Genomic DNA, 17,141 nt, shown 5'->3' with positions numbered 1-17,141 from the left:
TAAAGGGACAGTTCACCCAAAAATAAAACAATTCTATTATGATGTATTTTCCACCATGTAATACTTGTTACTTTTTCCGAAACCTAAAATGAAATGCTGGGCAGAATGAGCCTCAGTCGCTATTCAATTCAGTTACCTTATATGGGGGATAATAGATGCAATGTAAGTGAATTGTGACTGAGTCAACAACATGATGGTGAGTTAATACAGTGAGGAAAATAAGTATTTGAACACCCTGCTATTTTGCAAGTTCTCCCACTTAGAAATCATGGAGGGGTCTGAAATTGTCATCGTAGGTGCATGTCCACTGTGAGAGACATAATCTAAAAAAAAAAAATCCAGAAATCACAATGTATGATTTTTTAACTTTTTATTTGTATGATACAGCTGCAAATAAGTATTTGAACACCTGAGAAAATCAATGTTAATATTTGGTACAGTAGCCTTTGTTTGCAGATCTTCTCTAGATCAGTCAGGTTTCTGGGCTGTCGCTGAGAAACACGGAGTTTGAGCTCCCTCCAAAGATTCTCTATTGGGTTTAGGTCTGGAGACTGGCTAGGCCACGCCAGAACCTTGATATGCTTCTTACAGAGCCACTCCTTGGTTATCCTGGCTGTGTGCTTCGGGTCATTGTCATGTTGGAAGACCCAGCCTCAACCCATCTTCAGTGCTCTAACTGAGGGAAGGAGGTTGTTCCCCAAAATCTCGCAATACATGGCCCCGGTCATCCTCTCCTTAATACAGTGCAGTCGCCCTGTCCCATGTGCAGAACCCCCCCCCCCCCCAAAGCATGATGCTACCACCCCCATGCTTCACAGTAGGGATGGTGTTCTTGGGATGGTACTCATCATTCTTCTTCCTCCAAACACGTTTAGTGGAATTATGACCAAAAAGTTATATTTTGGTCTCATCTGACCACATGACTTTCTCCCATGACTCCTCAGGATCATCCAAATGGTCATTGGCAAACTTAAGACGGGCCTTGACATGTGCTGGTTTAAGCAGGGGAACCTTCCGTGCCATGCATGATTTCAAACCATGATGTCTTAGTGCATTACCAACAGTAACCTTGGAAACGGTGGTCCCAGCTCTTTTCAGGTCATTGACCAGCTCCTCCCGTGTAGTTCTGGGCTGATTTCTCACCTTTCTTAGGATCATTGAGACCCCACGAGGTGAGATCTTGCATGGAGCCCCAGTCTGAGGGAGATTGACAGTCATGTTTAGCTTCTTCCATTTTCTAATGATTGCTCCAACAGTGGACCTTTTTTCACCAAGCTGCTTGGCAATTTCCCTGTAGCCCTTTCCAGCCTTGTGGAGGTGTACAATTTTGTCTCTAGTGTCTTTGGACAGCTCTTTGGTCTTGGCCATATTAGTAGTTGGATTCTTACTGATTGTATGGGGTGGACAGGTGTCTTTATGCAGCTAACAACCTCAAACAGGTGCATCTAATTTAGGATAATAAATGGAGTGGAGGTGGACATTTTAAAGGCAGACTAACAGGTCTTTGAGGGTCAGAATTCTAGCTGATAGACAGGTGTTCAAATACTTATTTGCAGCTGTATCATACAAATAAATAGTTAAAAAATCATACATTGTGATTTCTGGATTTTTTTTTTAGATTATGTCTCTCACAGTGGACATGCACCTACGATGACAATTTCAGACCCCTCCATGATTTCCAGGTGGGAGAACTTACAAAATAGCAGGGTGTTCAAATACTTATTTTCCTCACTGTATGTCCGAATTTTTTTGCTTAACCCTCTGGGCTTCTTCGCCCGAAAACGGGCGAAAACTTGAACGTTTCGAATTGTTTAATTTTTTTTGCTTCATCGGATGGGGGTGAAACTTGGTGACTTTTGTTTTATTACCTATATGAACACACAAAAAAATCAAGGAGATGATTCTGATATGTTAAAGGGTCGTAAAAAAAAAAGTCACACTTAGCTTCCTCCCGCCCGAAAACGGGCGACATAGGAAATGAATGGGAAATACGAAAAAATAGGAAAACTCAGAGAAACTTTTGGTGGTACAAGCTACAGATCAGCCACTGTGCTGAAAAAAAGTGTACAGCAATGAAGGGGTGACACTCTAGAACATCAAGAGTGCAAATAAGACACCTTCCCCCCCCCCCACACACACCTACACACACACCTACACACACAAACACACACACACACACACACACACACACACAGAGAGAGAAATGAACTGGTAAGACTGAAACAGCAAATTTTGCCCCAAACTATATAAAAATGATATAATCATAATAACTCCAAAACTATAGCAAGGAGAGTCAAAAGGTAGGTATCGTTTGAAAGAACTCTTTTTACATTTTTTGAAAATATAAATTACATTACATTTGGACATTGTCCTGCCAAGAAACAGCGGATAAAAGACAATATATATATATATATTTTGCATATCTTTCTTATTTGTCATGGAATAACTCAGGAAGGAAATAAGGTAGGAGGAAAATTCTTTTTTAGTGAAGTCCCCCTACATGTTAGCTGCATCTGGATAAAAAAAAAAAAATTTTGGACAAAGGAATCAAAAGTTACAGCATTTGGAAAAGAGATAGCCTTTTTGTACAGTCTTTGACACCCCCTCATGGGCAATTTTTTCTTCATGAAGAATATCTTGTCATAAAAGCAATAGATTATGTTAATTTTGGGCTCATTTTAATTGTAATAATATGCTGTAAAAAATGAAGTGCCATTTTCAATTATCTGAGAATGTTTCATGAGCTGTATGATGTTTTTGGCACATTGCAGTACATTAATTTATAGATTATGAAAAAAAAAGAAATTCTATTTATCAGCAAATAACTCAGCAATACTTAAGAGTTTTTCAAAGTGGATACATTCACTGTAAAGTTCAGACTCTAAGCTTTCAAATGACATCAACTTTGTGTTTAATCAAGGCAAGATATTTTAAAAATATGGTAAAGAATATTTTCGCAGCTAGGTGGCGCCTGCTGGCGGTACACTCGGTTTTAGAGGGATTACTCAGCACTCGTTAGGAGTTAATAAATGATAATAATAAAAAAATAATTAGATGCATTAAAAAGCTGAGATCCTAAGCTTTAAAATGATATATAATGTGTTGTGTTGTTCCATTCAGTGGTTGCTTAGTAATATTCTTTTTCTTTCCGAATGGGAATAAATCAAATAAATAAATAAAAAAGCTATAGGCCGCCTATAGGCGGTTATAGGACATGACACAAATTAATACATTTTGAAGCCACTAGATGGCGCTCTTCTCAGTTGAATTTTTTTTTTTTTTAGGCCTGCACTCTATTTTGATGTGAAATGTTGCATTTATTGAAAAAAAAAATAAAAAATAATAATATATTAATTCTAATGGAAAAATAGCTCATAAAAATTATATAATTAATGCAAAATATCATAAAAAATTCCAAAAATTCTAAATAATAATCAGAAAACATTATAGAGCAAAAATATATTTGATTGGTTATCCTGGGAAAAAGTAAAGTAAGATTTTAAGGCTTCGCCCGTTTTTGGGTGGGAGGAAGCTAAGTGTGACTATAATACAAAGAAGCCCAGAGGGTTAAGTGGCTATCAAGATCAGACCAGTTGCACATGATCACAATTTTTTTGTCCATATAATGGAAGTCAATGGGAACCAAAACGGTTGTTACAAACATGATTCAAAATGCCGCCTTCTGTGGTCCTTTCAAGAAAGTAAGTCATACAGTTTGTAACGACATGAGGGTAACAGAATTACATTTTTGGGCTGAACTATTCCGTTATTGCCCAGACTACCCACAATTGTATCAGTTCTAACTTCAATAAATTATTTTAAGAGTAGGCTATACACAATTCAAGAGTCAACAATTATGAAGGGGATATCTTTTATTACTGATTGGGGGAAAAAGAACAAATAATTTATGCATGTTTAAAAAAGCATTAGGTTTGTTACCAACTTAACTGAATATCTATCCTTTTTTATAAATATTATTAATAAACAATTTTTTTCTGACATCATTAATTTGCAGCAGAGGGGATGCTTTCAAAATTATATATATAAACAGGCCTATTTATGAAAATCAAAAGAGTAGAAACATTCTGCACAATAGTAAAATCACAAGGATTTGCATGTGTATGAGTCAAAATCAAAGTATATGGCATATAGGATCTTGCTCATAAATATATCAAGTAAGAACATGGCTCCAAACCATCCAGTGCATTTGACATACCATAAAATAACTACAAAAGATTATCCGAATTCCTCCTATGCAGAACCTTCTATCATTAATGTACAGGAGAAAATGATCCAAATGTCTTGACTCTTGAAATTCCATATTTCTCATGTGCACTAGTGTTTGGCCATTCAAATCATGTACATGAAATGAGGCAATATATTCTTTAACAGCTCAACAGATCAAATTACTACTATTTTAATTTAAAACCAAATCACATTATTCAATCTTTTCATTAATTTAAATAAAAATAGCAGTCCCTTTGAAATAATCCTTCCTCAATATTAATTTTGAAAATACATCAACTCATCCTTCAGCCTCTTCGAAAGGCAGACTCAGACTTACTTAATGAAAAATAGAATGAAAAAAAAAAAAAGTAAAATTAAATGAGTTATTTTTTTATACTTGGCGAGTCTACCTTTAAATCACATGAGTTGTTACCCCGAAAGGCACAATAAATTAAATTAAACAGTGAATTGTTTAATGCTGGGGGGAAAAATAAGACCTACATCATTACATCTCTCTGAAAAGGGGAAAAAAAAACTATCATGGCCATCTATGCACTTACACTCAAGACGCCACAAGATCCCTAAGACAGCTGGTTGCAAAAATACACCAAACTTATCAAATGATCTTGCAGTTTTGACACGGTCACCAGCTAGTCTCCTGCCATCAATGTGTCAACCACATTGCAGTGAGGGCGAGAGTGAAGTCAACAGGCCATTAGGGTGAGTCTTATCGCCATGCCCTGTTCAGCAGTTTCACTTCTGCTAGACGTTTGCTGATCATGGTGGCAAAGAAGAGGCCAAAGAGTACACTGCTGATTAATACATAGTCATAGTCATCCTTAAGGACATCAAATTGCTTGGAGGGGAACACTCTAGTCTGGTAGATGTCAAGACCATACACAACCACCTGTAGGATAAAGAAATGAAATGGAAATTATTCAGTGTGACTATGTATAATGTAATAATGACATGAATGTCAAAAGCTTAAATTAAGACTAATCATACCAACAAAAAGTTACTTAATACTGTGATTTGAAAAATGGACTAAACTATTACCAAACAGGTAGACTCCAGGCCAGAGGGGGCAGTGTAGATGCCTCTTACTCTTGACACAGTTTGGTTGTAGTTTATAAACCACTCTGTACGAATGGGCATTTCTGGAGCATATGGTATGAGGTTTTCTTCCCTAAATGGTGAGACAATCATTGTTCAACTTGGTTACTCAGCAAGCAATTTGTTAATCATCGATATTAAACCATGTGTGTGACATATTAGTTGAGAACCCACCGACTCTGTTCTGAGATCAATTCTGGTCTCCGTGGGTCCAGAAACATCTTTGGTAAGGATAAAATGTTGCCTGATGGCAGTCCCACTATAATGAAAAAGTTAACACCCAGAATTACAACAATAAATGAGCTCCAATATATTCAGAATTCCACAGGCAGGGTCTTCACATACACCAAGAAATCTCCCCACATTACTCCTGTTTTACAAAGACTACATTGGCTACCGTATTCAAAACAAGACACTTCTCATCACATTCAAAGCCCTCCATGGTCTTACTCCCGGTATATTTCTGACCTCATTCATACCCAGTACACCCCTATCTGAACACTTAAGTCCTCTGAATCTGGGGCCGTATTCACAAAGGATTTTAAAGGGTTAGTTCACCCAAAAATGAAAATTCTGTCAGTAATTACTCACCCTCATGTTGTTCCAACCGCGTAAGACCTTCGTTCATCTTCGGAACATAAATTAAGATATTTTTGATTAAATCTTAGAGTTGTCTCACTCCTCCATAGGCTTTCAGAGGGACCGAAAACTTGCTGGCCCAGAAAAGTTATTAAAGAGATCGTTAATATAGTCCAAGTGACTACAGTGGCTCAATCTTAAGTTTATCAAGCGACGAGAATACTTTTTGTGCGCAAAAACAAACAAAAATAACGACTTTATTCCACTATTCATTTCCTTCTCTCTGGGCCTCTAGTTGGTTCACGTAGTGTTTTTGTGTAGCACGTCTGTGTTACACGTCACCACGTAGGCTCACAATTGGCCGAAGCGGGTCGTGTGTGATGCGTGATGACGTGCAACACAGACGCGCAGCGCAAAAACACTACGAGGCCCAGAGAGAAGGAAATGAATAGTGGAATAAAGTCGTTATTTTTGTTTGTTTTTGCGCACAAAAAGTATTCTCGTCGCTTGATATACTTAGGATTAAGCCACTGTAGTCACTTGGACTATATTAACGATCTCTTTAATAACTTTTCTGGGCCAGCAAGTTTCGGTCCCTCTGAAAGCCTATGGAGGAGTGAGACAACTCTCAGATTTAATCAAAAATATCTCAATTTGTGTTCCGAAGATGAACGAAGGTCTTACGCGGTTGGAACAACATGAGGGTGAGTAATTACTGACAGAATTTTCATTTTTGGGTGAACTAACCCTTTAAGGCTAAAAGTAGCTCCTAACTGGCGAATTTAGGAGCAACTCCTAAAAATAATGGGCGTGTCACTCGTAACTTTAGGACTCCTAATTTTTTTGACTAAGAGTAACAAAGCATTTTAGCCCTAAAAGTAGCACCTAAGCCTGGGACAGCTTACAAGAAGTCGAGAGGACTCCTAACTCACTAAGACCTATTCACAAACCGCTTTTTGTGGCATTTCACGTTGCCATGTTTTGAAATGCGTATGCGGCGGCTACAGGAGCTTCCAATCGCGAGGGAACAATTTTGCATTGTAGGCATAACTAGGGATGCAATAACGCCACCAACAACAACCAAAACTAGGCTACTCATTGCATGTAAACTAATTGTAACGTTTCATTGTGAATCAAATTAAAATGTTCTTCTCTTTGCAAACGTAGGCAGAGGCATATAGTGACAGATTAATTCAATAATGTTGCAAAGATATTGCATCAATCCATATGTTTCATTAGGCTACTAGGCTATTTGTTTTGCCTTACTCTTTATTCATTTAGGCTATTTATTCAGTTATTCATCATCTTCCGTCCTTCGCACTACTTGTGTAGTGCACGCATTCTCAGACCTGTCACCTGTCACTCATCACCGTAGGGGAGGTTTGGAATCATTCCCGCGTTACAATCATCAGCCAATCAAGGTGGACACTTCAGTCAAGCTCGTGCATGAGTAATGACGTCATCCATAGCAACGAAGACTCACTCTTAGTTTAGGAGTTGTCATTTTTCTTTACTAAGAGTAGGTCTGAAAGGCGTTGTGAATAACTTTTGAGAGAAAACTCCTAGCTAAAATCTTTTAGTGCGATTTAGGAGTACTCCTAGTGGTAAGATAAAATGCTTTGTGAATATGGCCCCTGGTCTATTGCTGGTCCCGTGGCACAAATCGTTCGGTGGCAGGGCCTTCTGTATCTCTGCCCCCACCCTCTGGAATTCCATTCCCCAACACATTGGCGGCCTCACATGATTACACACATTTTTCAGTGTCACAAATGTACATTTTAGTGCGTTTCAATTTAAATTTTTTAAAGTAGTAGGCTATACATTTATAATATTGTAATAGCAATAACATAAAAATAATTGTATCAATACTAACCAAGGAGGTGTCGGCTGGTGATGCCTTTTTCTGTAAGTGTGGCCTCCAAAGTGCTTATGGGAGCAGGAAAGATGTACGACTGCTGCAGCACCTGAGGTGGATGTGGTCTGTCCAGGGAGCTGAATACTGTGCTGTTATAAAGCTCTGCTCCCTCAAAGAGCTCCAACACAGAAAACTCATTTCTACGAAACTTGGAGTTCCAGTACACATACTATAAGGAAGAAAACACAAAAAAGTAGTGTTCAATTCTGTATTAGTGTATAACATCTATCACTGGAAAATTAAAAAACAAACCAAAGCCTGTGTATTTACCACCAGCCAGTTTTCAGAGTGCACAAAGTGAACTGGTCCTCTGGCCTTCCGCTGCACTGCCTCGTGAACAATACGGCCAGTCACACCATCAATCAGGAAGATTCCAACAAAGCTGCGCTCCTGATGAATGTCTGTGCTTTCCGTTATCACAGCCAAGAGATTAGGGTTTAGATACTGCAGAGGAACAACAGGTAAGACAAACAACAGATAGGACATACGATTAGAAATGTGATCTCATTTAGCCAATAAGAACAGTCATAAAGGTCAGCAGTACCTTGTAGAGCACGCTTCGATCCCCCATCACTCTGCCCTGGGAATGCACATGCTCATTTGCACGCTTTCCTTTGACAGCCACTATCTTCTGCACCTCAGTGGGGATGACCACCTCCCAGATCAGCTCTGTAGACAAATCCTGAAAAAAAAAAAAAAAAAAAATCACTTATAGACACCAGCACCAAAAGTGCTTTCTATCTGTATGCTTGCTGAATGAATACCAACCATGCGCAGACGAAAACCCGACAGCTTTCCCTGACTGGAGTCCACTAGGTAGAAGAATATGGAGGATGCTGTGTCTTGAAGTTGCTGTAGGACATTCTTAGTAGATGGGAATGCTGTGACCTGAAAGAGAAAATAAAAGAAATGGGTTCACATTCTGCAAGGAACACAGAAGGTTTGTCAGAAGGACGGATACCTACCTTGTACTGATCGTCAATAAGTAGAAGGACTTTAGCATAGTCCTGGTCGATGACAGGTAGCAGAAGGGTCTGAAGCACAGGTCGGGGTAAAGCAGGGATACTAATGTGACTCTTCTTGCCGAAGATAGGATTGAAGACATATAGGCTTCCAAGACCCGTGTCCTATAAATACAATCCATTTTTAAATTTAGCACAAAAAAGTAATTATGTTCAATATTGAATCATCCTATTTAAATTATGAACACATAACAGCCTTAAAATAAACAAAAACAAATGAACAAATTAAAAAACAAGTGAACAAGCAACCGAATAGACAAATTAATGAACAAATGCACAAATGAGTAAACAAACTAACAAGCAAGCAAACAAACGAACAAACAAACAGGCAAACAAGCAATTGCACAATTTACAAACTAGCAAACAAACAGACAAATGCACAAATGAGTAAAACTAATGAACAAACGCACAAAGACAACTGCACAAATGAGTAAACAAGCTAACAAAAAAGCAAGAAAGCAAATCAATGGCATTTGACCATAAAAAAAAAAGCAAACTTCAAAATCTTACCTTGTTTTTTATAAGAAGTGTGCACTGTGGAGGATGTGGGAAATGGGCAGTGGTCCTTTGCACTATGAGCTTGAAAATGGAGTTGGGTTGAATGTCTTCTAAATACTGTTTCCACAAAACGGTTCCTGATTTACTGTCGATGCCAAAGAGCTGTGTAGAAAAATGACACGTGTTTGTTTACCGGCAGGACAGCTAAAAGGACAAAACAACATCTGTGCTTTCTGAACTTACTTTTCCAGAGGCAGTCACCATCACCATCATCTTCTGCAGGTTAAACTCATCCCGAGACAGTGTGTCGATGGTGACTTCATTCTTCACGCTGCTGCGAGGCTTCCGGGCATCGTAGAAGAGTTTCCAGAGGTGGGCCATCCAGGCCTGCAGCAGGATAAACTGGGAAGAGAGGCGCTTGAGAACCATGGGTAACAGCCCATCTGAAGGGAAGAAGAGATCAGTGATAAGTGTCAAGAGATGACTCCATTTTTTTGCATTGAAGAAAAAAAAAAATCAGCTGTAACATTACTTTAGTAATATTCTTGAGCCAATGTATTGTCTAAAAGTTAGAGACACCGACGTTGCATAAAATAAACGGGATTAGGAAGAGAAGCAAAATTAAGAGGAAGCTCTCTACTTTACCTTGAATAGCTGGATCCGAGTGCAGCGAGTGCAAAAGAAAACACAGAAAGAAATAAATACAGAAAGAAATGGCACGCCATGGAAAACAGGGCAGATGAGTAAGACAGAAGGGTTTTTTGTGTTTAGCCAGCAAAAGCAGCAACATCACAACACATATACATCACAAACACAGAATACAGGCTTACATAACACATATATAAAAAATGTTTATAGGGGTTTAAATCTAAACAGATTTTAGACTTTAAAGTCAACATGAAATCAAAACTGTTCTATATTATTTTATAATATGTTTTAAATTGGTGCATGTATTTCAAAAGGAAAAAAAATACTTTCTAATCAAAAACCTGTCATATAAAGACAACTTTTCATATAAATAAATTCCTGATGGATAAAATAAAGTCCAGCTGTACTTTTTTTAATTAAACATCTTAAGTAAAATGGCCTTTAAATGACACTTCATGTTGACTTTAAGATGTGTGTATTCATATTGTGAACTAACTCTTCTTAACCTGATTGCTCTAAAATGACAGGATGGAAGAATAAGACTAAAAACAACATGTTATAAGCAAAAAAGGACATAAACAATGGTTTCCATTTATGTTGCACTTTACCAGCTTTCTTTCCAAACTCTCCCTCCAGCTCTGCCTGTGTTCCAGTGAGTGGCAGATCAACCATCTCCATGGTGACCACATCAGCAAGGGCCTCCTCCCTCATCCAGACTACCCTGCCTACAGTAGAACACAAAAATCAACCCTGTGCCTTTTGTTGTTTATATTAACTCTTTCCCCGCCATTGACAATCTTCCGTCATTTATGAGACGATGCTTTCCTGCAACTGACAGAATTTTCCAGCTTTCTGTGTTTTCAGTGTTATACGGTAGTGGGGGCGCTATTATGCATCTTCTGAAAGAGTACCGAATCTCCTGATCATATCAGGCAAAGAAGCAGACACAATTGATCAAATCATTGCCATGCACACTGTAGTCTTTGAAAGAAAAGAGAAAATTATCAGCTTTTTGTTCAAAATGAAGCTTTTTTACAAAACTTACCCACATTCAAGTGTTAATAAAAAAAAAGAATGCATTGTTTAAAAGCAGGGGCTTTGTTCTCTATTTTGATATACACTGCATGTTCAGCTATTCATCCAATATTCTGAGGGCCATGAAAGTTTTGTGAAAATGATCAAAAATGCTGGCAGTGGCTGACAACTTAAATTTAAAAGCAGAGCCTTAATTATTATTATTTTTTACCTCATAATGAGCATGATTATTATTATTAATAATATCCTATTATCAATAACATCATATTATTTCTCTGAATTTTACATCATTGTTTACAGGTATAGTATGGTGGTCCAGGAGAGCCACTTAAAAACAAAATGAAGAAATCATTTATCAACATTAATTCAACAATAAAAATGTAAATAAGTCAGTTTCAAATAGATAAATCACTGTATTGACATATTTAAAGCAGTTAATTTAATTTGAATAAACTATTTTTAAATGATTATTTATTACATTTTAACTCAGTTTATAAATACATTTGTCAGATGCATATATGTGACCCTGGACCACAAAACCAATCACATGGGTCAATTTTTTTTAAAATTGAGATTTATACATCACCTGAAAGCTGATTAAATAAGCTTAAGCTTAAATTGAAATTTTTTGATTAAATTTCATTGATGTATGGTTTATTAGGATAGGACAATATTTGGCCGAGATACAACTATTTGAAAATCTGGAATCTGAGGGAGCAAAAAATAAAATAAAATAAAATAAAAACAAGTTGAGAAAATGGCCTTTAAAGTTGTCCATTTATGTTCGCGATTGTGCTGCATTCACTCACAAAAATAAATGTTTTATATATTTAGGGTGGGAAATTTACTAAATATCCAAATGATTTTTGGCATAAAAGAAAAATCGATAATTTTGACCCATTCAATGTATTGTTGGCTATTGCCACAAATATACCCGTGCGACTTGTGACTGGTTTTGTGATCCAGGGTCACATATATGAATTAAATAGTTTTTAAATACAGTTATTTATTTGTAATTCATTATTTGTAATTCAATGTAATTAATAAATTGGTAAATAAGTGTGGCACTCCTCATCCTCCATAGTGTAGTTCATACCAGGTTGCTGTAGAAAGGTGAGTGTAAGGTCTTCAGTCTGCACCATGACTCTATAGCCCACAGAGTCATCTTTCTTCAGAAAAGCGTGGACGTATAACTAGAGGACAGACAAACCAAATTTATCTACAACACAAATGATTGGCCTATAATCGTTCAAGCTCATATGCTTCAGCATCAGTCCTCACTCTGTTTGGCTTTCCTCCATTGGGGTCCATGTGGTAGATAATGGTAGTGTCAAGGTGCCTTCGCCCACTGTCAGCACTGAACAGGTTAATGCTGCAAGCCTTGAGTAAGAATAACAAACCATTACAATACAAGTATATACATAGAAAGACATTTTTTTTTGAGTTTTTGAAATGTGACTCACAGTATCATTCTTTGGAGTCATCACAGCAGCAACTGTCTTCTCTCCAGATGTAGCAAAAGCAGCCAAATATGACTGAAATATGAAGAAAATTGGGCTTTAAGTCTTTGAATGAACAAAAATACGAATTGAATGGTTCTGGTCCCACTCTTAGGCTACATTCACACTGTCCGTTTTTGGGATTGACAACCGCATTTACTTATGGGTGTGAGTCTCGAAATATCCCATTCACACTGCAACTCACAGTAGCATCTTGAATACTGACTGTATGAACGTGCAATAGGAGTCAAGCCCGTATTCTCTCAACTACCACACATAAAAATATGACATGACAGACAACTAGTTGTCCAGTCCGGTTTAGTTCACACAGTGTGGGTTTTTAGAGAATGCGGTTGTGAGTCCTGAAAATTTACGGGTGAGATTTCGGTTGTAGAATGCAGTTTTCAATCCCGTAAATAACGTAACTGTGTGTGAATGTAACTGTATTACGGACTCAAATACAGGACTGACAACCGTATTCCGTTGCTGTGCGAACCAGGGATTAAAAACGGGTGAGAAAAAAGAAAAACGGGTTCACTCTAAGCAGAATCAGTATTTTAACATTTCTGTTCATGCAATCCTACAGAAACATTACATTACCGTCTCAGATGATATCGTTCTAATAACAGACAAAACACACAAGATCTGACACTTGCTGTTGAAAAACCTTGTAACTCCATTGAGCTTGATTTTGGTAAAATGTTAATAACATAATGACACATGCAAGTGTCTGATCATATATAAGGCCACAATACTAACTTGTTTAATTCTTAAAAAACATTTTGTTTTTCTTCCATTTTCTGACTAGTAGCGTTTCTACCGCAATTTTCACTAGTTTCAAAACACACCACACTGGATATTACCGAATTTTCACTTAAATGTAATACTTTAACGGTTGGTGGCTTATCCTTGGAAAAACTTGAGATCCAAAAGCAATGCCATTGCCAAGCGAAGGCATTTTACGCATGATGGAAGCACCAATGTCACATTTGCATGGGCCGTACTATTTGAATTCATGTTTGGTTGACAGCCAAATTAAAATAATAAACAGAATGATAAAATAACATTATTAACCGATTAATGGTCATTTCAAATAAGCTTTTCTGCTCGGAAAGATTAAACTTGATTTCGATTTCATTTTTGTTTATGTTCCTGTTAAAATTTTGTTCATTTCCAGTTTTTGTTTTAATTCCTTGAACCGGTTCAGAGCCCTGGTGTGAACGTGGTCTTAGATGTGTGAGACATATCAGTTCTTACTGGATTGAAGTCTCGGAGCGGAGCGATGAGGTCATCTTTGAGCTGCAGAAGGATGTGATGATCTGGACTGAGCTGAAGGAAAAACTCAGCGAGAGGAGGTTGTGCCGGATTGGGTTGAGTGGACGTCAGAACAGGCTGGAATCCAGATGCCACCTCCAAATCTAGCGTCTTTGGGGGAGGAAAACAGAAAGAGAGAGACATCCATGATATTACAGATAATTACAGAGGATTGAGGAAGCACTGTGCGTTAAACACAAATGTTGTGACATCTGCACCTGGAGGTGTATCTGTCTCATTTCTGTGGGTTCTGCAGACTGCAGTGGTAGAGTGTACAAGGACTGTGTGATCTGATCCACACACAGTAGGTTCCCTGAGCTGATGACGGCACAGCTGTTCTCCAAGCTCGACATCCATGCGGCTTCAACTGATTTCTAAGAAAAACAAATGTGATTGATTGTATCATTATCAATGTAATCTGACTCTCTCAATAAGAAATCTCAATTTATTTTCATTTATTTATGTATTATTGTCACATTATACAGTAAAATTTGGATCGGTAAATTTTTTTTGTTTTTGAAAGTAATCTCTTGTGTTCACCATGTTTCATTTGATCAATAAGTAAAACCAGTAATATTGTGAAATATTACTACAAATTAAAATAAGTTTTCTATTTGACTACATGTTAAAATGTAATTTATTCCTGTGATGCACAGCTGAATTTTCAGCATCATTACTCCAGTCTTCAGTGTCACATGATCCTTCAGAAATCATTCTTATAGGCTGATTTGCTGGCTCAAGAAACATTTCTTCATCATCATCATCACCATGTTGAAAACAGTTAATATTTTTGTGGAAACTATGATACATTTTTTTCAGGCTTTTTTGATGAATAGAAAGTTCCTAAGAACAGTATTTATTTGAAAAGTATTTTTTTGTAACATTATAAATATCTTGACTGTCACAATGTTAACTGAATGTTCTTGCTGAATAAAAGTATTAATTTCTTTCAAAACAAATCTTACTGACCCCAATCGTTTGAACGGTGCTGTAAACATACCTTCTTCATGATTTCTCCATCTTCAATTTTGTATTCAACAATAACAATATGGGAGCTTGGCACAAATCCCAAAACAAACACCAGTCCATTCCCACCAGAATAAATAGTTTGATACTGAACAGTGTCACTGTAGGATGCAAAAAGATGAAAAGTCGTTGAGAGCTAGAACTAATCTCTAGCAGAGTATTTTCACAGCAATCAAAATAATCAGTAATAATTGCAATATGGAGAAAAGTTGTTCCAGAATTTCTCATCACCTGTCAGGTAGGTTTTCCACCCATATCTGACTGCCACTTGAAAGGTCATGGAGAGAGATAGCAGATTTTTTCAGCACAGCAACATACTTCACAAAGTCTTGAACTCCAATTAAGGCAGCGGCCTGAAAGCTGGGGTCAAAAGAGGACACTCAGTTTGATGCGTCAGTTAAACCTGATACGGTCACAATAAAACACACAAAATACAACCTCCCAGTATCAAGCACTGCCTCCCACTTCAAGCCACCGACTGTGGTCTCCCAGGAGCGAAGCAGACGGCCATTCCCGACAACAACAACAGCATCTAAGAGACAAGAACCATTTAAGAGCCAAAAGCCTAGCCCAATTTCACAGTACACACACACACACACTTTTCGCCACATGCTTACCTTGTCCATACATAAGCAGCGCATCAATATGGCCCTCTGGTCCAGTTTTATCCACATGACGCCAGACTGCAAGAATTAAAAACATTTCACAAACACTATTAAATGAATTGATCAAACAAAATCAAGTTTATATAGGTAGGCATATTTTGACGTCCATAATGCAAACCTCTCCACCTAGATTATTTTGATTATGATTCAGAAACCCAAGATGAATACATACATTTGGTATTCAGTAAATTAGTTAGCCTAATCATGAAGTAATAAAGAATAAGGAATGATAGATACTACACCATTCATAAAAACCAGTAAGAAACAAGGTACTATTGTGATTATTTCTGTTGGTTTATAACTATAACATACACAATAGCAAACCCGCAACCCTTAAATGTTGAGTAAATGAGTAGCAGAACATGCAAGAGGTTCGAGGAAGAGGTTCACAACATTAGACAAAAAAACAGCATCTTTGATCTCAAACAAGTAGTTATTATACTAGTTTGTATCCCAACAAGTTTGTAATAATTTCCATATCTTATTATTATGTTTTTTTAAAGAAATGCACATTTGTTAACTGCAAAAGAACACATATGTAAATACATACGTAAATGATGCATCACTTTGTCAGACAGACATGTTAAATGTGTTTTGTCATTTTAAAAAAAAAAAAATTATAATAAGGACACTGATTTTAAATTATGGGTTTTTATCACGTAAAACGTGTTTTTGGAGCAACATTATTCTGGACGCTCATTCTAGAAAAAAAAAAGCATTTTCACCGTAACTTCTATACACAAAGCCTATATAATATCTAATGTGCAAAATGAGCGCAAAGACTTACACAGGTCTCCAGTCCTTGAATTGAGTGAAGCAAACACGTTCTTGTCAGTTGCCACCAGGAGCTTTTTAGACGCTTGCGAATGAGTGTCAAACAAGGCAAAACGCACTTTGCCGACGAACTGTTCCCTCCTGAAAGAAATCGCAGTGAGTTGAGAGTGATGTTAACAATCAGCCCGGTGTAGCTGCCAACAGTCAGCAGCCTGCTTAATGTACCGGCTGTTTTTACAGTCGCAGAAATCCCACAATGGATTACACGTGAAACCAACACACAGCTACAAATCCCGTTTACATACCAATCAAATTTTCCAACTTGGTCTTCAAATACCGCCGATGCAGTATATAATAAAGACAGCGATATTGCTAATCTGACTACAAGCCAAGCCATTGCTGCAGAGGAACAACTCCCACAATGCTCTGCGGTTAAGGACCCAAACAGCCAACCTTAATAAAAAGGGATTTGTGTATTCTTTCCATTCTATTTGACATTCTATTTTAGTTTAATTATAGAAATACAAAAAGTATTCTTAAATGTAATTATATTTATCGGCGAGAACCGCTGCTCAACAAATTAACATCAGGCATTCGCGTGTTGCCTATGACTGGATTTATTGGGTCATGTGCACAAAATAGGCAGTTTATTAACTAAACCTACTAGCAGAATCATAAAGAAGTTGTTATAAAATATAAGCGATATTATGAAATGACAAAAAAGATTTTTAAGCAGAAAGACATGCAGAACAGTAGGTGTGTCCTAACGTTCTTTAACATTTCTTTTTACATAAATTATAATATTAAATTATTTTAATCCATAAAT

At 37.2% G+C, this 17,141-nt stretch overlaps 1 protein-coding gene across 1 annotated transcript; it reads right to left on the bottom strand.

The window, feature by feature from the left end:
- Positions 1-3,854: 3,854 nt before the first annotated feature.
- Positions 3,855-16,739, bottom strand: emc1 (ER membrane protein complex subunit 1). The gene is made up of 22 exons (XM_081385897.1): positions 16,621-16,739; positions 16,329-16,456; positions 15,494-15,559; positions 15,315-15,408; positions 15,108-15,236; positions 14,851-14,977; positions 14,069-14,224; positions 13,794-13,961; positions 12,501-12,572; positions 12,319-12,417; positions 12,134-12,230; positions 10,611-10,727; positions 9,598-9,797; positions 9,367-9,516; positions 8,800-8,961; positions 8,603-8,722; positions 8,379-8,516; positions 8,105-8,278; positions 7,793-8,003; positions 5,515-5,599; positions 5,284-5,413; positions 3,855-5,134 (listed from the first exon to the last, which is right to left on the bottom strand). The coding sequence occupies exons 1-22, from the start codon at positions 16,710-16,712 to the stop codon at positions 4,955-4,957; spliced, it is 2,895 nt and encodes a 964-aa protein (XP_081242023.1). The 5' UTR covers positions 16,713-16,739; the 3' UTR covers positions 3,855-4,954.
- Between the last annotated feature and the right edge of the window lie 402 nt (positions 16,740-17,141).

This window comes from Scardinius erythrophthalmus (assembly GCF_964197995.2).
Source record: "Scardinius erythrophthalmus genome assembly, chromosome: 15".
NCBI lineage: Eukaryota > Metazoa > Chordata > Actinopteri > Cypriniformes > Leuciscidae > Scardinius > Scardinius erythrophthalmus.
Note: the sequence above shows the minus strand (reverse complement) of the source record. Positions and strands in the feature narration are given on the sequence as shown.

Coding starts and splice junctions, on each gene's coding strand:
- emc1 (XM_081385897.1), bottom strand. CDS start 16,712: ATGGCTTGGCTTGTAGTCAGATTAGCAATATCGCTGTCTTTATTATAT. Junction 12,573..13,793: donor CGCTCCGAGACTTCAATCCA/GTAAGAACTGAT, acceptor TTCATATTTCAG/TCATATTTGGCTGCTTTTGC. Junction 9,798..10,610: donor AGAGTTTGGAAAGAAAGCTG/GTAAAGTGCAAC, acceptor TCTTCCCTTCAG/ATGGGCTGTTACCCATGGTT.